Below are 16450 nucleotides of genomic sequence, written 5' to 3' on the forward strand. Positions count from 1 at the left end.
CCTATGGGTACACTGGGAGATTAGAGGACGTTTGACGTTGAACTGGTGGCCGGGGGTAATGCGTGTAATGTACGTGTGGGGGTCTTTCTTTTCTATGTTCCGATCTATAAGTGATTTACATTTACAGCATTTATCAGACGCCCTTATCCAGAGCGACTTACAATCAGTAGTTACAGGGACAGTCTCCCCCCTGGAGCAACTTAGGGTTAAGTGTCTTGCTCAGGGACACAATGGTGGTAAGTGGGATTCGAACCCGGGTCTTCTGGTTCATAGGCGAGTGTGTTACCCACTAGGCTACTACCACCCAACACATTTAGACACAAGTGTTGATAATGATCATGGGTTGTTGAGAGAAGTATATACACAAAAACAACAGCGATGCGCAACATTCAGGAGTCACGCTGGACTTTTTATTAGCCGTCTCGGCGACGTCTTTAGTGCTTAATGTGACAGTGCGCTGTCTGATCAGAGAGCCGGGGTGCTCTAATCACAGCCAAATCAAACGGCGGTTGAAATAATTGACTCTCCTGCATTGTGCCGTGCTCGCACACCGAGTGAACTATTGGATAGAGAAGCAGCTCTAATGAGGCATCCATCACGGGCCGCCGTGTCCCTGTCACAGTCTACAGAGAATCCATTAACCTGAGTGACCCGGCATGGCCCAGCTCCTCTCCGCACAAACCGGCCACCTGATTTCACCCTTTGGAGGAAAAGCCCCATCAGCCAAACCATCCCATCCATCAGCCCAACACAGGGTTGTTAGTGGACACCAGCACTGGGGACCGGCAGAGAGCTTCAATAAACAGCATTTTATGGAAGTCACCAGTACACAAACATGCACTTTTGCACCACTACACACCTTCTGACACACCAGGTAATTATTAACCCATGATCCTACAACTTCATCGCCATAGCAGGCTGATACTCTAGCGGCGAGGTCTCCAGCACAGGGTCCCGCCTCGGCTCCGCCCCTCCCCTCACCCTCTTTTTTTTTGTCCTGACTATGATTAATTGTCCCCCGACGTCCTCGCGTGCCGAGCAGCAGCATATGGGGAGTGTGAATGATGACATGGAAGCATTCTCTCCAGAGGCCAGATTAGATGGAAAGTGTTTGGGCAAGGAGGCACGTGGACGCCGACCTGCGTCACAGTCAGGCGCGGGGCTGATGGGAAAGATTAGCCATCGGGGCTGACACTGCAGATGAGACCACGAGAAAGGGAGATGTTAACCAACAAGGGCTGGTCCCTTCACTTGTAACAAGATGACTCCAGCAATCAGGTTTTTCAACTCATGGCCAGCAGGTCTCAGCTTCATTCCTTACATTTACTGGAATTCTGCACTCGACTTGCCAACCTCTTCTGATCTCTTTTTTTTTTTTTTTCCCCACCCCCCCACAGTTGAGGTGTTGTCTTCTGCTCTGTAGATATTTCCATGTGAAAATGAAGCTCTTTTACATACAGTAAAAACCGCTTGGGGTGGTTCCGGTTTTGCACACCCTCTTTTTTTTTTTTTTTTAAGCTGCAATGCTTCACTGAAAGCTGTGAGACTCTGATGTCTACGGATCTGACAGAAAAAAAAAAAAATATTTTCCTGGATATTGTTCATAATAATAAGAAAAAAAGCCCCATCAGCATTGTGCAAATGACTGTGAGTCCAGGAAATGTTGGCATCAGCAGCAATGGGACCAGTCGCCGGCACCTTCTCCCCCACACCCAGTTAAGACATGCTCTGCGGCACGGCAGGTGATTAAGGTGTGTGTGTGAGAGGTCACTATGGCGACTGCGCTGAATTACCGCTCTAATCAGCTGAGTAAAGGGAGAGCGGACGGGTCAGGGAAGGCGGCAGCGATCTGGCGTCTGAGCGGTCAGCGGAGCGCTAAGCCCTCCCCTCAGGTGGCTCTTGGCCAATACGGTAGCCCATTTGCAGTGTGTATTACAAGACATAAAACACAGCATCTAATCCTCCTTATCTGCACCAGCTGTCACCACGCTGAACTAAAAATAAATAAATAATAATACTTTTTTTTTTAAAGAGGAATTGTCATGAACGCTTACGAAGCTCCTCACTCTCTGCCCTCCGCTGCGTTAGAAGTGAGCTTGGACCAGTGGCGCTCGCCTACAATGCAAATAAAATGATGATGTTACAAATGATCATTCACACCTTACAAAGCCTCTTAATTGGCACGATCTTATATTCAAGGCCAATAAGGTAGATTTCACAGAGTGCATCTGATGACACAACACGGCCCTCTAATTGTTAAATGTGTTACCCCCTCCCCCTCCTTGGCACATTCCCAGAATTCCAAGCAGCTGGTGGAAAGGTACTCAGGCCTGACCTCTCTGACCCCATGCATTGACATCCAAGACAAAAGCATCTTTACCTTTTCCCCCGCCATACTGCTGTAGTATGAACAGACCTCAGGCTACACTCACTGTTGGGAGCAATCTGCCCCCTCCAAGATCAAAGTGGCCCCTGTGTGTCCAAACACATACACAGGAGGGGGAGAAGAAGAGGAGAGAGGAACATCAATTTGCAGTGCAAACGGCAGCTGCGGTGAAAGAAGAGCTACCTGCCCCCACGGCTGACCCCCTTCCCCCACCCACGTCCCGTCCTCTCCCACCCGAACCCCCCACCATGTGTCGTCAGTGGGACCTTCTCCCTCCGAGCTTCACAAGAAAGGGCCCTCGGGCCCTGCTGCTTCAGATCCACACTTTTGGGTCACCGCGGCAGAACAAGAGTCCTACTCGAATCTTGCAAAAAGCGGGCAACGCCATATTTAGGCCAGGGTAATCTGATACGTGGCCACGCGTGGATGCTTTCGCCCTCACACTCCGCATTTGCATGGGAATCCGACCATTAGTGAGCGCAGGGTTCCCTGCTGTGGGAGACGGGTCTCTGTTGAAGAGGAACCCCTGGCCTAAAGTGGAGCCCCTCCTCCATGCCAGCAGTCCGCCTAATTCAATCAAATTAGTCGTCAGAAGTCACCAAAATGTAAGAACCCGCCGGCAGAAGAGCTGATAACCAGGTTGGTGACATTTGCCCTCCAGCTTTGGCCAGCGCCGATCCTTTGTAATTAAAGCGGTCTCGCTCCACCGCCCCCGGTCTTCCTACTCTCAAAAGCAGGGGAAGGGACACTCTACCTCCGTCCCACCACGAGGACCAGCGGGCAGGACACGGGCAGATTACCGCGCGGACTACCTGCTGATCACACTCGGAACACCGCGCTGGTGGAGGTGCGGACAGTGCCGGGCCTTCAGATTACACTGGGAATAAATTTGTATGCGCGCTCGGGTATGCAAAAAAGCCAAAGTGGCAGTGGACGGGTTCACCCGGTTACGTGCTGTCGATGGAGTGAGGACCAGAAAAGAGTGTCGCTGACTAGACGCCGATCTGAAGCAATTACCTGCTCAAATGACCACGTAGAGCGAGCGGCTTAACACATATAATCATAACCACGCTAACGACAGGATGGCGGCCTCTCACCAAGTTCTAAGCATAAAATCATGTTCGATATTTACGAGCCAAAATCCTGTTGTGTAAAAAGGAACAACTTGCAATAGCCGATCGGAAGGGTTGAACAGTCGCTAATTAGAGGCGGAGTCCTTAATTAGAACAGAGGCGGAGAGGAATATTTCTCTAGAAGAGCATCTCTGTCAGTGGAATGTCAGAGATTACATGGCACTCATAATGGCACAATATCATTTCACCTCATTGAATGGTTTATGTCCACGACAACTGACGCTGCTTAGAAACACAGAGGCCCGCTGTGTTGTTGCAAAACTGTAACATACACATCACAGCACACCAGCACCGAATCACCCGTATTTTTACTTAAGCAACACATAAAGCAAGCAGACCCACGGGTCAAACTTTATTCCAACATCACCTCTAACTTGGGCTGCAGAAGTAAATGTAAATTCTGTTTGTTTCCGTCAAGGCACGTTTGACCACGCGAGAGAACGCAAACGTCATTGGAATCCCCACTCTGAAACTAACCGCGTAATAAAATAATTTGAATTAAAAAAAAAAAAAAAAACAACAACAACCTTGTTTTTTGTAGAATTACAAATGCAAGTCACTAGTTATGTCTGGGGACTACCGGCCACAATCTGAAGACCCTCGTGTTCCGGGAACAGCCCTAAACGCATCGTATTTATCCTCTTCACAGAAATGCAAGGTTCACACTAAAGCCCAAGGTCACGTCAAGTCTTTCCAAAGCTCAAGACTGAAAAACAAAAAAACGACATGTTTCCAGGCACACAGGCACCTTTTTTCATCTCCCCCTCAACTAAGCTGAAAACCTCAGAAGCGGCTCCGAAATTCTGCTGCGCGTGTTCCATCACCGTAGTCAATACAAAAGGTCATATTTGGTCAAGATCATTTCTGAGGAGGGCGCAACTTGTTTGTGCACCAATTGCGGAGTTCAGGCACAGTTGAGGCGCACTGGGGATCCTGTACTCAGGCTCCTTCATTACTTTCCACGAGATAATCTCGGCCGAAATGAGCAGTCGGTACATGAGACCACTCCGCTGGTGTCACCTCTCCAGGATGAAGTGGAGGCTGCCGGCCCGAACCAGCATCGCACCGGTACGAAGTTAAGCATCTTTAAAAACCGAAAATAAAATAATCACAAGGGGGTGGGGGTTGCTTTTCTCGGACCCGTGGAGAGCTGGTCTTCAGGCGAGACTCACCTGGTCTGCGTGGTTCTCTGATCCACACACAACAACATCGCAATTCGTGAAAGAAGACAAGACGGAGACGAGGCGTGCACCTTTTTTTCTGTGCACGGTGACGTCGCACGGTAACTGAAACACGCGCAACCGGTGAGCGCGCGCGCGCGTGCGTGCGTGCGTAACTCGCGCGTTCACGACCCGCCGGCCACACGTCACACCGAAGCCGCCGTGTCGTTGTAGGAATTGGCGATCCAAAAGAAAGAGAGAGAAAAAGGAAAAAAAAAAAAAAAAAAAAAAGAGAGAGCCGCCACGGAAGACATTTTGTATGCAGTCGCGTTGCTTCCACCAAAGGCAGCGGGGACCGTCGGCGTCCGATTCGGCCGCGGCCAGACAACGTCGAGCCAGCGTGCCGCCGACGTGCAGGACGCGTGCAGCCCCGGCGCCGGTCTTACCTCCGACTACCGCTGCCCGAGGTTGCTCCGTCCGCGGCCGATGCGTCCCGTGTTGCGCGCTGGGGAAATCCTTTATTTCGGAAGGAGAGGGGCCGACCCGACTGGGGAAAAGTTCTTTCTTTAAGTCTGTATCGTTTCCCTCCTCGTCCGGCTGCCGAAAGACGTACCGCGACAAAGTTGTGCTACCTCGTCCTCGTTACGTCCATATGCTTGTGAAAGAAAAATAATAAAACGCGCACGCTTTCCTCGATCCCGGTGTGCGTTCTGCTGCTGCCGGGCTGGAGCGAGTACACCTCGGCAGCCTTTTCCCGAGCTGCATTCCTCCCTCTATTGCACAATGAGCCGCTATAATTTATTCATGAGATCGTGGGGATGGAGATTCTCAGGCGAAAGAAAGAGGCAGGTTTCTTTCTCCCTCTCTCTCCTTCCCTCGGCCGACTTCCCGTGGCTCTCAGACCAGAGCAGCAGATCGTCGAAAGGGGGAGGAGTTCACACGGCGCGCTGCTGCTCCGACTCGACAGCACTCCTGCCGCCATCTTGGCTCTGTTTCCCGCAAGGAACCAGAGCGACGAAGAGAGAGAGAAAGAGCGTGTCATTTTACTGCTAAACGTGCATTCATTCGACAGAATAAACTAACAATCTATCTTCAGTAGAAACGTACATTTAACTTGACCAATTCTTTGTCATAGAAGGTTTACTTATCCGTTGCCTCGCTTCTCCAACTAATTCAACTGTTACCTGTATGACTTAATTTAGGACAAAACAGAAGGAATGTAGGCGAATTTCCTTCTCGGCACTGCAGCAAGCAGTGAACATGCATGTGGGACGGGTTTCTTTAACTGATCAATTGATTGTTAATTGCTGTTTGCTGAGGTCTTCCTGGTGAAAGTGGGGCAGTAAAACGGGGGGGGGGGGGGGGGGGGGTCTATTGCACAGAGCACAATAGAGAGGTCATAAAAGGTCAAAGCAAACCCCACCCACTGGACAACAGCAAAACCAGCAGAAACATTATACTACAAGTACTTCTACCACCAGTGGTAGTAGTACTAATACAGTTTATTTATAACACTTTTTATTTACTTAACTACTTATTGACCTAAGTTAATAGTGCTCTAATGTTATAATCTTGTTTATTCTTGATGGCTGTATTTTACTTGAATATGTACTCACACCCTGAGATCCTCTCTTAATTTAGCAGAAAATATGGGCCAGGGATGACATTATTAAAATAGATCAATCCCTTTTAAATTGCTTCTTCACAATATTTCCTGTCACTTTGTGAGAATGATTCCTCCCATTGCTCTACCGGTGCTCTTGCATGGCTGAGCTGTATAATTGATATTCCTTCCTCATCGTGTCTCGTTAATATCTCAGAAGGCAATGCCATATCTGTGAGAAAAGGGGGAAAATAACTGCCCTTAAGACACTGAGTCAATAAAACAGACACTTTACAGAGCCAAAAGGGAATGGGCTAGTCCACTTCAGTACTCAGAAGAGGGGTCATTTCATTGTGATGGAAGAGTGTAGTGTTTATAAGAAACTTTGTTCACGGTTAGAAATGAGTTCAGTCTTTGGTCATGTTTTAAGTCCAAACAGGACATTGTCAGGCCCTTTCAAGGACAGAAATACTGAAGCGAAATTTAGATATCACACAATCCCCCTTTCTTGTTGGCTCACTGGCATGGTGCGGTCCCTGCCGATGGCAATAACATATCATGGGAATTATCCAGCAGAGAGAGAGAGAGGTGGTGGGGTGGGGGGTGAAAGAGAGAGCAAGTGAGAGAGAGAGAGAGAGAGAGAGAGAGAGAGAGATTACTTGGACTAGACTGAAGCTGCTGAGAAAAGAACAATGGATCTGCTGCTTGATAAGCGTGACTGAACAGCTCTCCAGAGGTCTGTGTGGCCAGTTATGTACTGTAGAGAGTCCGTGTGAGCACAGCGTGCAGTGCAGCCTGCAGTGGAAAAAAAATAATCATCTGACCAGGTGATGAAGACAAAAATGCTCAGGGGTGTTTTGTGAGTTCAGTGCAGTTTAATTTAACATATCAAATAAGTACGAGGTAAAAGGCAGGGATGCAGGGTTAAGTGATCATTGTAATGTGTGTGTGTGTGTGTGTGTGTAGAAGTGACATTCTTTTGAATGTGTGTGCATCGCTGCATGAGGCCAGTGCAGCAAAGGGGGGTTAGAGTCAGACTTATGCTCAGCAGCTCCCTGTTGCCCTGGAAACAGGTGCTGAGATTCTTTGCCTTTTTTCATCTTTCTCCCAGCTATCGATGTCAATGCCCCCACCACCACCACCACTCCCCAAAACACTGCCCCTCCCCCCACGACCTGCCGCATCCCCCTCCCCTCTCCCCATTCCAACCCACTGCAGTCATTTAACAATGTCACAACCCCCACCCCCCTCCGCTGCCTTTCTCCACATGCAGGCACACAGCCCACTGTATCGGGGTCAGAAAACGCTCTGCTATTGATCCTTTCTCGTACCGTGAGGCTGTGCAGTGGGTGTTGGCACAGCAGTCCTGTGCAATAACAATATGTCTCCCCCTCCCTCCCCAACTAAGCTGAGTGCAAATGCTGATAGCTAGTAGTAGCGCAGGAGGCGGGCTGCCACCGTCTGCACGCATGTGTGTGTGCCAATGTGGTGCTACTAGAGGGCTGATTAAATGAACAAAGAGAACACACTCTCACACATTCACACAATATATAGCTTTATATGCAGCAGATGGATGTCTGTCCGGCATTTTTTTTCTCTGTGTCTGAAATCCCGTCAGGAAATGGAATAACCAAGACATGAACGAATTATAGAATTTCTAGCCTTTTTAAGTCAACATTGTGGGGCGCTCTGCATTCCTTTGCAGTGACTTCTCCTCTCTGGCCCGAAGAGGAGCATTCCTGAGAAGTGACTGACCGACAATAACAGTCAGCAGGAAAGGGGGCAGGATCTCACTACCGAGCCATACCCGCTGCCATGGTTTGGTGGAAATGACGGCAACACAGCAGCTTAACAGGGCTGAAAGGCACACCCACTCCAACAAGCACTGGGGATGCAGTCAAAACCAGTACTTTCTCATTGCAGAGCGAAACGCTCCATGCCACGAGCGCTCCTTTTCCAATTAAACTCCGAATGTAATGCAAGAAGATGAATTTGTTGAAATGACATTGAAAGAAGGCAGCGCATGCCACAACGCAGGCGATGCTACTGATTATGTGTCAACACTGGGTCACAGGTCAGCCTACGCAGGGACTGTGTCGTGCTGACTTTCCCCACACCAGCACGGCTAATAAGATACAACCGCAGGGCAGCAGTGGAACCATGGGATGGGTCAGAGACACTGGAGGACACTGGGGCTGGAGAGTGAAAATAAAGCCTCCGGCGGGAACCGTTTGACACACACAGGGAGGGCTTTTCACATTTAAAGGGGGGGTCTGTTGTTCTTGTTGCCGGAGGTGAATCTTTTATCTGCTAATGCATTTCGGGACGCTCTGTCTTTCTCAATTGGTGGTCCAATTTGGATGTTGTTGCTATTGTTGCAAATTGCTTTAAATGGGCTTTGACACAAACTCTTAATCAGGTTCATTTTAATCCCTACGGGAAACATGAAGCGACGGCAGGCGGCTTTGGAGGATCCACTTTGATTAAAGAATTATTCAGTGAAATAAGCGATGCTCAGGAAGCTCTCGAGAGTCGATAGCCCTTCTTTGTTTGAATACACTGCGAGCAGATGCTCGGGAACGGGGAGCCTCTCCATCCAACAAATGCGCGTTTGGCGACACCTGGTGGCGGCGACGCAGAACTGACCGCACAGGCCGTTCATGTCAATCACTTCAGCAAATCTGCAGTTGAACTAGATTCTCGAAATTCCACACAATCCTGAAACGTGGCCGGATAAGAGTACACCACCGTTCTGTATGGACAATACAATAACTTAAGCATTGTAATTGTTTTTGTACTTTATAGTTTCGGAATTTGTCTGTTTAAATAAAAAAAAATCCATATCGCTCATTTATTCTTGGTAGGCTAGGTTAACGTAATATTTGCTGTGAGCCAAAATATATATTCTGTAATCCTATAATTATGTTTCCAATGGAACACACTATATCGATTGTCAAAAATGACTGGTGTAAATCGGGCCAATCAGAGAGCGGCCGGTTTTCATCGATGACGTTACAGACCAGCACACCTGTGGCTACCGCGCATGCGCCGCGACTGTCGCGCTGTCATACGGTCGAACGAACGAAGGTAAGGCATCGAACGTAATGTCAGTGTACACGTGGGTTAGGCGTGGGGCTGTCAGTACGCTACTCTGACGAAGTTTGCTGGTCTGTCAGTGCACCGCTGCTGCAGTATTAACTTTACTCCTCGTTGCTTTTTTTGTGTGTGTTTCGTTTCGCGAATCTGAGCAGGTTTTCACTCAAATCGAAAGTGAAATGAACGCGCGGTGGTAAATACAGCCCGACGCGCCGGAGATGAGCGCAAGAAAAGGATCCTGTTTTGTTTTTAGTATTGGTTAGCATTGTAAGTGTCGCCCGTCTGTTGGGCTCTTGGTCAAATTCCCACTTGTATAAATGATGAACATGAGCAGCTCCAGAGAGAGGGTGCATCTAACACACTCCAGCACTTTCAATCACTTCTGGACTGCAAAAGCATTTCACTGTGTATATCATACCATGTATGACTGTGTATGTGAGAAATAAAATTAGAATTTGACATCTCTGTGTTTCCTCTCTGCAGAGATGGCAGGTGTGAAGGAATGCCTCACCTACGCTCCAGACTCCCCAGTGGGCGACCGCCGCAGCCCACCTCTGAGCCCCAGGGGCTCTGACAGGCCACCAGGAGCCCAGGGCTTCGATGGGACGCCTGGAGATGAAGTCCCCTGTGGACAGTGGCGCCAGAAGAGAGCCGAGAACTGCAACATTTGCTTGGGTGAACTCACACCCAGCACCAAGCACCAAGTTCTTATTGACGTAAGTTGGGGAATATTGGGTTTTTGTTTGCGTTCTGCTTGGCATTTAATTAATCAGTTAGTCTATATAACTGCTGATCACCCTGCAGGTGAATGACTTCAACCATAGGCATGTGATAAAACCTTACAATGGACAGCAACGTTGGGATGCACGTCACGTCAAGATGCCAAATTCCCACTTCTCTACTTACAAAAAGTCATCAGTGCTGGTTGGTTGATGAATCTTCTGTATTTGAGTTGGAGATGAATTGATTACAGTTGGTTAGGGGTGTGAATGCGTTGTATCCTCGGTGCGACTAATGGATGACGCGCTCAGAATTATTATACAAGGTCACAGACACGAAACCTTTCAGACACAAGCTGATTGGTTTTTCAGATATTAAGCTGCAGCTAATTGTCAGCATAGAGACACATTTCATCCAAACCCCCTTAAACTTAAACCTGGCAATAAACATATCACATGAGTCTGTCTCGTGGTGCAGTGGTGGCCTAGCGGGTAAAGGAAACCGACACGTAATCAGAAGGTTGCCGGTTCGAATCCTTTCCCGTCAGGGTGCCACTGAGGTGCCACTGGGGTTCCACTGAGCAAAAGTACCGTCCCCACACACTGCTCCCCGGGCACCAGTCCTGGCTGTCCACTGCTCCCTCAGGGTATGGGTCAAACGCAGTGACCACATTCCACTTTGTGCTCTGGGTGCTGTGCTGGGGTGTGTCACATGTGACAAGTAATCACTTTCACTTTAGTCACTTTCACTCATATTTTTCATTTCAGAGCGGTGATAGGGCGCGTGTGCGCTGGGACGCCATAGAGAAACGTCTGACCGAGCTGGCTAAGGGCTCTCCATCAGTAATGAATGTTGAGGTAAGACAGACATGAAAGTGCTTTATGAAACCATTATTGCTCATTGGGATGATGTTACAGCACTTGTTATTATTGGGTAATTACAACCCATATTTGCAAACCATTTGGGACGTTGTGTAAAATGTAAACCAGGATTTTATCTCCCCTTACATTTTTACTAATTTACAGTAGCAATGTTGCCATGCAATTTTAAACTGAGGCTAGGTGTAAAACAGGACATATTTCAGCTCAGACCATCTAGCTTGTTATCAATATTCAGCATCAACTCCTTCTTTTTCCTACAGGGATGTGTGGCCTCAGTTTAAACAATTTATTTTTGGGGAAATTTTGGAAAAATTATGAGGGTTGCACACCATTGCATTCCTTTTTTAGTTTACACAGAGTTCCAACTGTTTTGGATTTTTTTAGATAGAATGCCCAAAATAAAATGAAATAAAAATAGAATATGCTGAAGAATTGACTGTTTTTCTATGACTTCTCCAGAGTGCTATCAAGGCATACAACCCACAATACAAAGACCAATGGAACTTTGAAGCACTTTACACATATTTTGATGTAGGTGTATGGTAACAAGATATTATTTAAAAACACTTTAATTTATGTTCTGATTAATACATTTTGATATACACATTAAATGTTGATATGTACTTATTAAATTAATACTGATACTTGTTTTAATTCAATTGATTTAATATAATATCTGTAAATGTATCTGTTCCAGCTTTTATTACATTTTCTTTTTCTCCCAGCGCCTGCCTAAGGAGCAAGATGTGTTCTCTTGTGTTATCGCCAAAATGGCAGACCTGGCCCTCAAGCTGCCTCGCTATGTTACGACGGTCAGGAAAACTAGCATGTCTTTGTTTTTCTTTTTTTTGGGGAGAAAGGTGCATAAAAGGATCTTGTGTTCACTTGGGGTAGGCCATTCCGCTGCTCCAGCAGGGGGTAGGATGTGCCATCACTCTCTCCCAAATGCAGATTGCCTGTCTGCTAGCCAACGCCTTCTACTGTACTTTTCCTCACCGAAACAACTCTAAGCCTGGTACTGAATATTGCAACTACCCCACCATCAACTTCAGCAGGTCTGTCACTTTTATGCACAAAACATTTATCTAGGACATCCTGCCATATTGTGTCCTGCCATCATCTGCTCCCCTGGAAAATATGACCTTCCACATGATCTCACAGAAAACGTGATTCTTCAGCACTATTGACCTTCATCTACATTCTTGCTTCACTGTCCCATTGCTCATGTGATCATGGTCACTGTGGCAGATTTCCAATTACTCAGCTTCATGTGTTTCTACACCTCTCTCATCATGAACAGCATTCGGGCCTTCAGGAATCTGAGCTACAGTCGTTCTTCTTTGAGATCAGACCAGGTGTTTCACTGTATCCCAGGAACAACCTGCAGTTTTAATGAATCGTAATGAATCGATCTTTTTTCCTGCACAGATTTATTGCTTTCAGCAATTGGTTTTGGATAAGAATAATCATGGCTAAACCTGGTATGGCAAAAGTAATTGCAATTATCCAGAACAACACAGTGTTCAATCTAGCAGTATCGACCATGAATGTGTGTGAATGCATTTTAGATTTCATTGCCTGTTTCTTAATGTCATTTATGCTTAATAATCCAAATGCATTTTATCTAATACAAAATTGCCTATAACCCATATATGCGTTTTCTGCCAGCTTGTTTGCTGATCGCGCTCCAACAACCACTGAAAAACTGAGGGCCATTTTCCATTACTTCAAAACTGTGACAGATGAAGGTACTAACAACATCATAGCAACACTGAATGGTGAAACAGTTCAAATCTTTCATTTGTGATAGTTGATATGAGCTGATTGAGAAATAATACTTTCTTCTTTCTTTTGCATGACACATCAGACACGAAACCTCGTGGACTTGTTACCTTCGAGAGATGCTTCATCCAAGATAGAAAACTGCCACCATGGACAACGTAGGTTTCATTTGTTCCTAATGTAATGTATATAATGTAATGTATACTGCATATTCCACACATGCTCTGATGTATCAGTCAGACGATGACATTCACAAAACTTCACGCCACCTCTGAAGGCACTATTGAAAAAGACGGAAGAGGCATGTTGCAGGTTAGCACTGTTCAACTACTATTTGCTTACGGTTTGTGAGTGTGGAGCTTCCATGTTTTTATTGTATTGATCTGGGTTTCCTCCAGGTTCTCCGGTTTCCTCCCACCATCTAAAAGCATGAACACCATGTGGATTGGCAATTCTAAATTGGTGCATCCAGAAAGTATTCACAGCTTTTCCAAAATTGACCATTTTTTTCCACAGAATTCTGCACGCAAAACCCCATAATGACATAATTGTTTTGGCAAATTTGTTAAAAACATTTAAAAAATCTGAGAAAGCACATGTATATAAGTATTTTTACGGCCTTTGCCATGAAGATCAAAATTGAGCTCAGGTTTCCCTCCTGTTTCCCCTGATCATCCTTGAGATGTTTCTGCAGATGTTTTCTTCAACCTGAGAAAAAGCAGTTGATTGGACATGATTTGGAAAGGCACACACCATCTATATAAGGTCCAACAGTTCACAGTTCATGTCAAGGCAAGCATGAAGTCAAAGGAATTGTCTGTAGACCTCCAAAACTAGATTGTCTATAGGCACACATCTGGGTAAGGTTACAGAAAAATGTCTGCTTCTTTGAAGGTCCCAATGACCACAGTTGCCTCCATCATCCATAAATGGAAGAAGTTAAAAAACACCAGGACTCTTCCTAAAGCTGGCCGGCCACCTAAACTAAGCGGTCGGGGAAGAAGGACCTTAGTCAGGGAGGTGACCAAGAACTCGATGGTCACTCTGTCAGAGCTCCTCTGTAGACAGAGGAGAACCTTCTAGAAGGACAACATCTCTGCAGCAATCCACCAATCTGGCCTGTATGGTAGAGTGGCCAGATAGAAGGCACTCCTTAGTAAACCACACATGGCAACCCTCCTGGATTTTGCCAAAAGGCACCTGAAAGTCTCTGGTCTGATGAGACAAAGATTGAACTCTTTGGTGTGGACGCCAGGTGTCACGTTTGGAGTAAACCAGGCACCACTCATCACCAGACCAATACCATCCCTACAGTGAAGCATGGTGATGGCAGCATCATGCTGTGAGGATGTTTCTCAGCTTCAGGAACTGGGAGACTAGTCAGGATAGAGGATAATGACTGCAGCATTGTACATCCTGGATGAAAACCGGCCCCAGAGTGCTCTTGAACTGGGGCAACTGTTCATCTTTCAGCATGACAACAACCTAAAGCACACAGACAAGATATCAGAGGAGTGGCTTCAGGACAACTCTGTGAATTTTCTTGAGTGACCAAGCCAGAGCCCAGACTCTGAAAGATCTTAAAATGTCTGTGCACTGATGCTTCCAATCCAACCTGATGATGCTTGAGAGGTGCTGCAAAGAGGAATGGGCCAAACTGGCCAAGGATAGGTGTGCCAAACCTGTTGCATGATATTCAACAAGATTTGAGTCTGTAATTGCAGCCAAAGCTGCATCGACAAAGTATTGAGCAAAGGCAGTGAATACATATGTGCTTTTCTCAGTTTTTTATTTTTAAAAAATTTGCCTAAACCTCAAGAAAACTTTTTCACATTGTCATTGTGTGCAATGGTAATCAGAAGGTTGCCGGTTCAAATCCCCAAACCGCCAAGGTGCCACGGAGCAAAGCAATCACTTTTCGTTATGGGGTGTTGTGTATAAAATTCTGAGGGAACAAAATGCATTTTGGAGTAAGGCTGTAACCTAACAAAATGTGGAAAAATTGAATACTGCTGTGCTGTTAATAATTTCCATAGGCACTGTAGTGTGTGGCTGAATCATGTCCCAGGATGCACTCTGGCAGCGGTGACCTGCGGCAGGTGGTTGTAAATAGTATTCTCTCCATTTTTTGGCTGACAGGTGGACTTTGCCTGTAACATGGTGGGTGGTGGGGTTCTTGGCCATGGACTGGTTCAGGAAGAGATCCTCTTCCTCATCCACCCGGAGCTGATCGTCGCAAGGCTGTTTACGGAGAAACTTAATGACAACGAGTGTTTGAAGATCACAGGTGACTCCGCCCGCTTCTTGCATAGTAGTGCTGTTAGACCTCCCCATGTTTTTGGGGAGATAATGTATTCCATAATAGCTATGTAAGTCATCTTCTTTGGTGAATGGAAATATCACCAAAAAAATACAGGACAAAATAACATTCTGTCTTTCAACATATATGAATCTTTGTTTAACAGTTGTTTACAAGAGCGTGGTGTATTTAAGTGTAGAAAGATTTTACTGACAGAATCTTACTGTCACCAGGAGTCCAGCAGTACAGCTTATACTCGGGCTACAGCAGGAATTTTGAGTGGGTTGGCCCTTACCAAGACAACACCAGCAGGTAAACACACTCAGAGTCTGCACATGGCATTAAATGGCAGGTGTTGGGAATTTGTACTGTTCTAGTGTCCCAGTCATTCATAACTAAAATAGTTTTTTAACCGTAGAGATGAGTGGAAAAGACTCCATCGACAAATAGTTGCCATTGATGCGCTAAACTTAAAAAGAACGGAGGACCAGTACACAGAGAGGAACATAAAGCGTGAGCTAAACAAGGTAAGTGCCTGTGGGTTCTATGACAAATGTGGAAAAGATATCACAAGGACTTCAGATAAAAACCATATTTTGGTTATTTTATTGGTTAATTATTGTTTGTGCCTGAGCCAGGCATCTTATTGACTTTTATCATTCTCAAAGGCCTACTGTGGCTTTGTCGATACCCACAATGCTAACACCCTTCCAGCCATTGCCACAGGAAATTGGGGGTGTGGGGCCTTCCATGGCGAGTCCAAACTCAAAGGTATCTGCACTCATCTAATTGTGTACCAGTCTTACAGTCAGGAGTTCTGACTGGAAAATTTTATATTTATTTGATTCACTGGAATTTACTCGATTCCAGCTCTAATTCAGATGATGGCAGCAGCAGCTGCAGGGAGAGACATGGTGTTCTTCACATTTGGGGACAGAAAGCTCGAGAAGGACCTGATGAAATTGCACCAAAATCTCACAGAACAGAAAAGTACAGTAGGTAAGGTCAACTAAATTATTCTCCTAATTTTCACGTCTGCTCCAGGACTGTAATAGGGGTAAACCTTGTAATTGGAAAGATTTGAAAAGGATTTCACTTATCCATCATTCTCCTTCTTACCAACAGCAAAGATATATGAAACGCTGAAGAGTTATTGCCTGATTAAACGTGGACATGATCCACAACTGGATCTGTTCAAGTTCCTGGATGTTCCGTCTAGTTCTCTTTAGAGCGAGAGATCTTTAAGTATTCTTCATCCTGGAATCAATCCGGAATGTTCTAATGATCTTGTTTGCTCCTGAAGCACTGATATATGGATCTTCTTTTTGTGATTACTGTAAATATGTAATAATCCTGTATATCTGTATGAGCAGAAATAAATAAATTACCT

General features: G+C 46.1%; 2 protein-coding genes across 4 annotated transcripts in view; one reads left to right on the forward strand and one right to left on the reverse strand.

The window, feature by feature from the left end:
* Positions 1-5583, reverse strand: part of zmiz2 (zinc finger, MIZ-type containing 2) — a 24205-nt gene extending 18622 nt beyond the window's left edge. For 2 of the 3 annotated variants that reach the window (XM_028971118.1, XM_028971115.1), the window contains exon 1: positions 5126-5583. The gene's annotated coding sequence lies outside the window, so the exon portion shown is untranslated. Of the gene's footprint in view, positions 1-4691; positions 4827-5125 lie in introns of those variants that run through there. The other variant, XM_028971116.1, reaches the window with a different exon arrangement.
* On the forward strand, positions 1773-16445 carry pargl (poly (ADP-ribose) glycohydrolase, like). The gene is made up of 18 exons (XM_028974892.1): positions 1773-1892; positions 2497-2786; positions 9269-9369; positions 9862-10094; positions 10183-10302; positions 10866-10955; positions 11439-11510; positions 11705-11791; positions 11874-12034; positions 12648-12727; positions 12847-12919; positions 12998-13073; positions 14901-15048; positions 15294-15372; positions 15479-15587; positions 15729-15831; positions 15931-16059; positions 16186-16445. Exons 1-18 carry the CDS (start codon positions 1773-1775, stop codon positions 16287-16289), a joined length of 2175 nt encoding a protein of 724 aa, XP_028830725.1. The 3' UTR covers positions 16290-16445.
* Positions 16446-16450: the final 5 nt, after the last annotated feature.

The sequence above is a fragment of the Denticeps clupeoides genome, chromosome 3 (assembly GCF_900700375.1).
Source record: "Denticeps clupeoides chromosome 3, fDenClu1.1, whole genome shotgun sequence".
Taxonomy (NCBI): Eukaryota; Metazoa; Chordata; class Actinopteri; order Clupeiformes; family Denticipitidae; genus Denticeps; species Denticeps clupeoides.

Coding starts and splice junctions, on each gene's coding strand:
- pargl (XM_028974892.1), top strand. CDS start 1,773: ATGGCGACTGCGCTGAATTACCGCTCTAATCAGCTGAGTAAAGGGAGA. Junction 11,511..11,704: donor CACTTTACACATATTTTGAT/GTAGGTGTATGG, acceptor TTTTTCTCCCAG/CGCCTGCCTAAGGAGCAAGA. Junction 12,035..12,647: donor CCCACCATCAACTTCAGCAG/GTCTGTCACTTT, acceptor GTTTTCTGCCAG/CTTGTTTGCTGATCGCGCTC.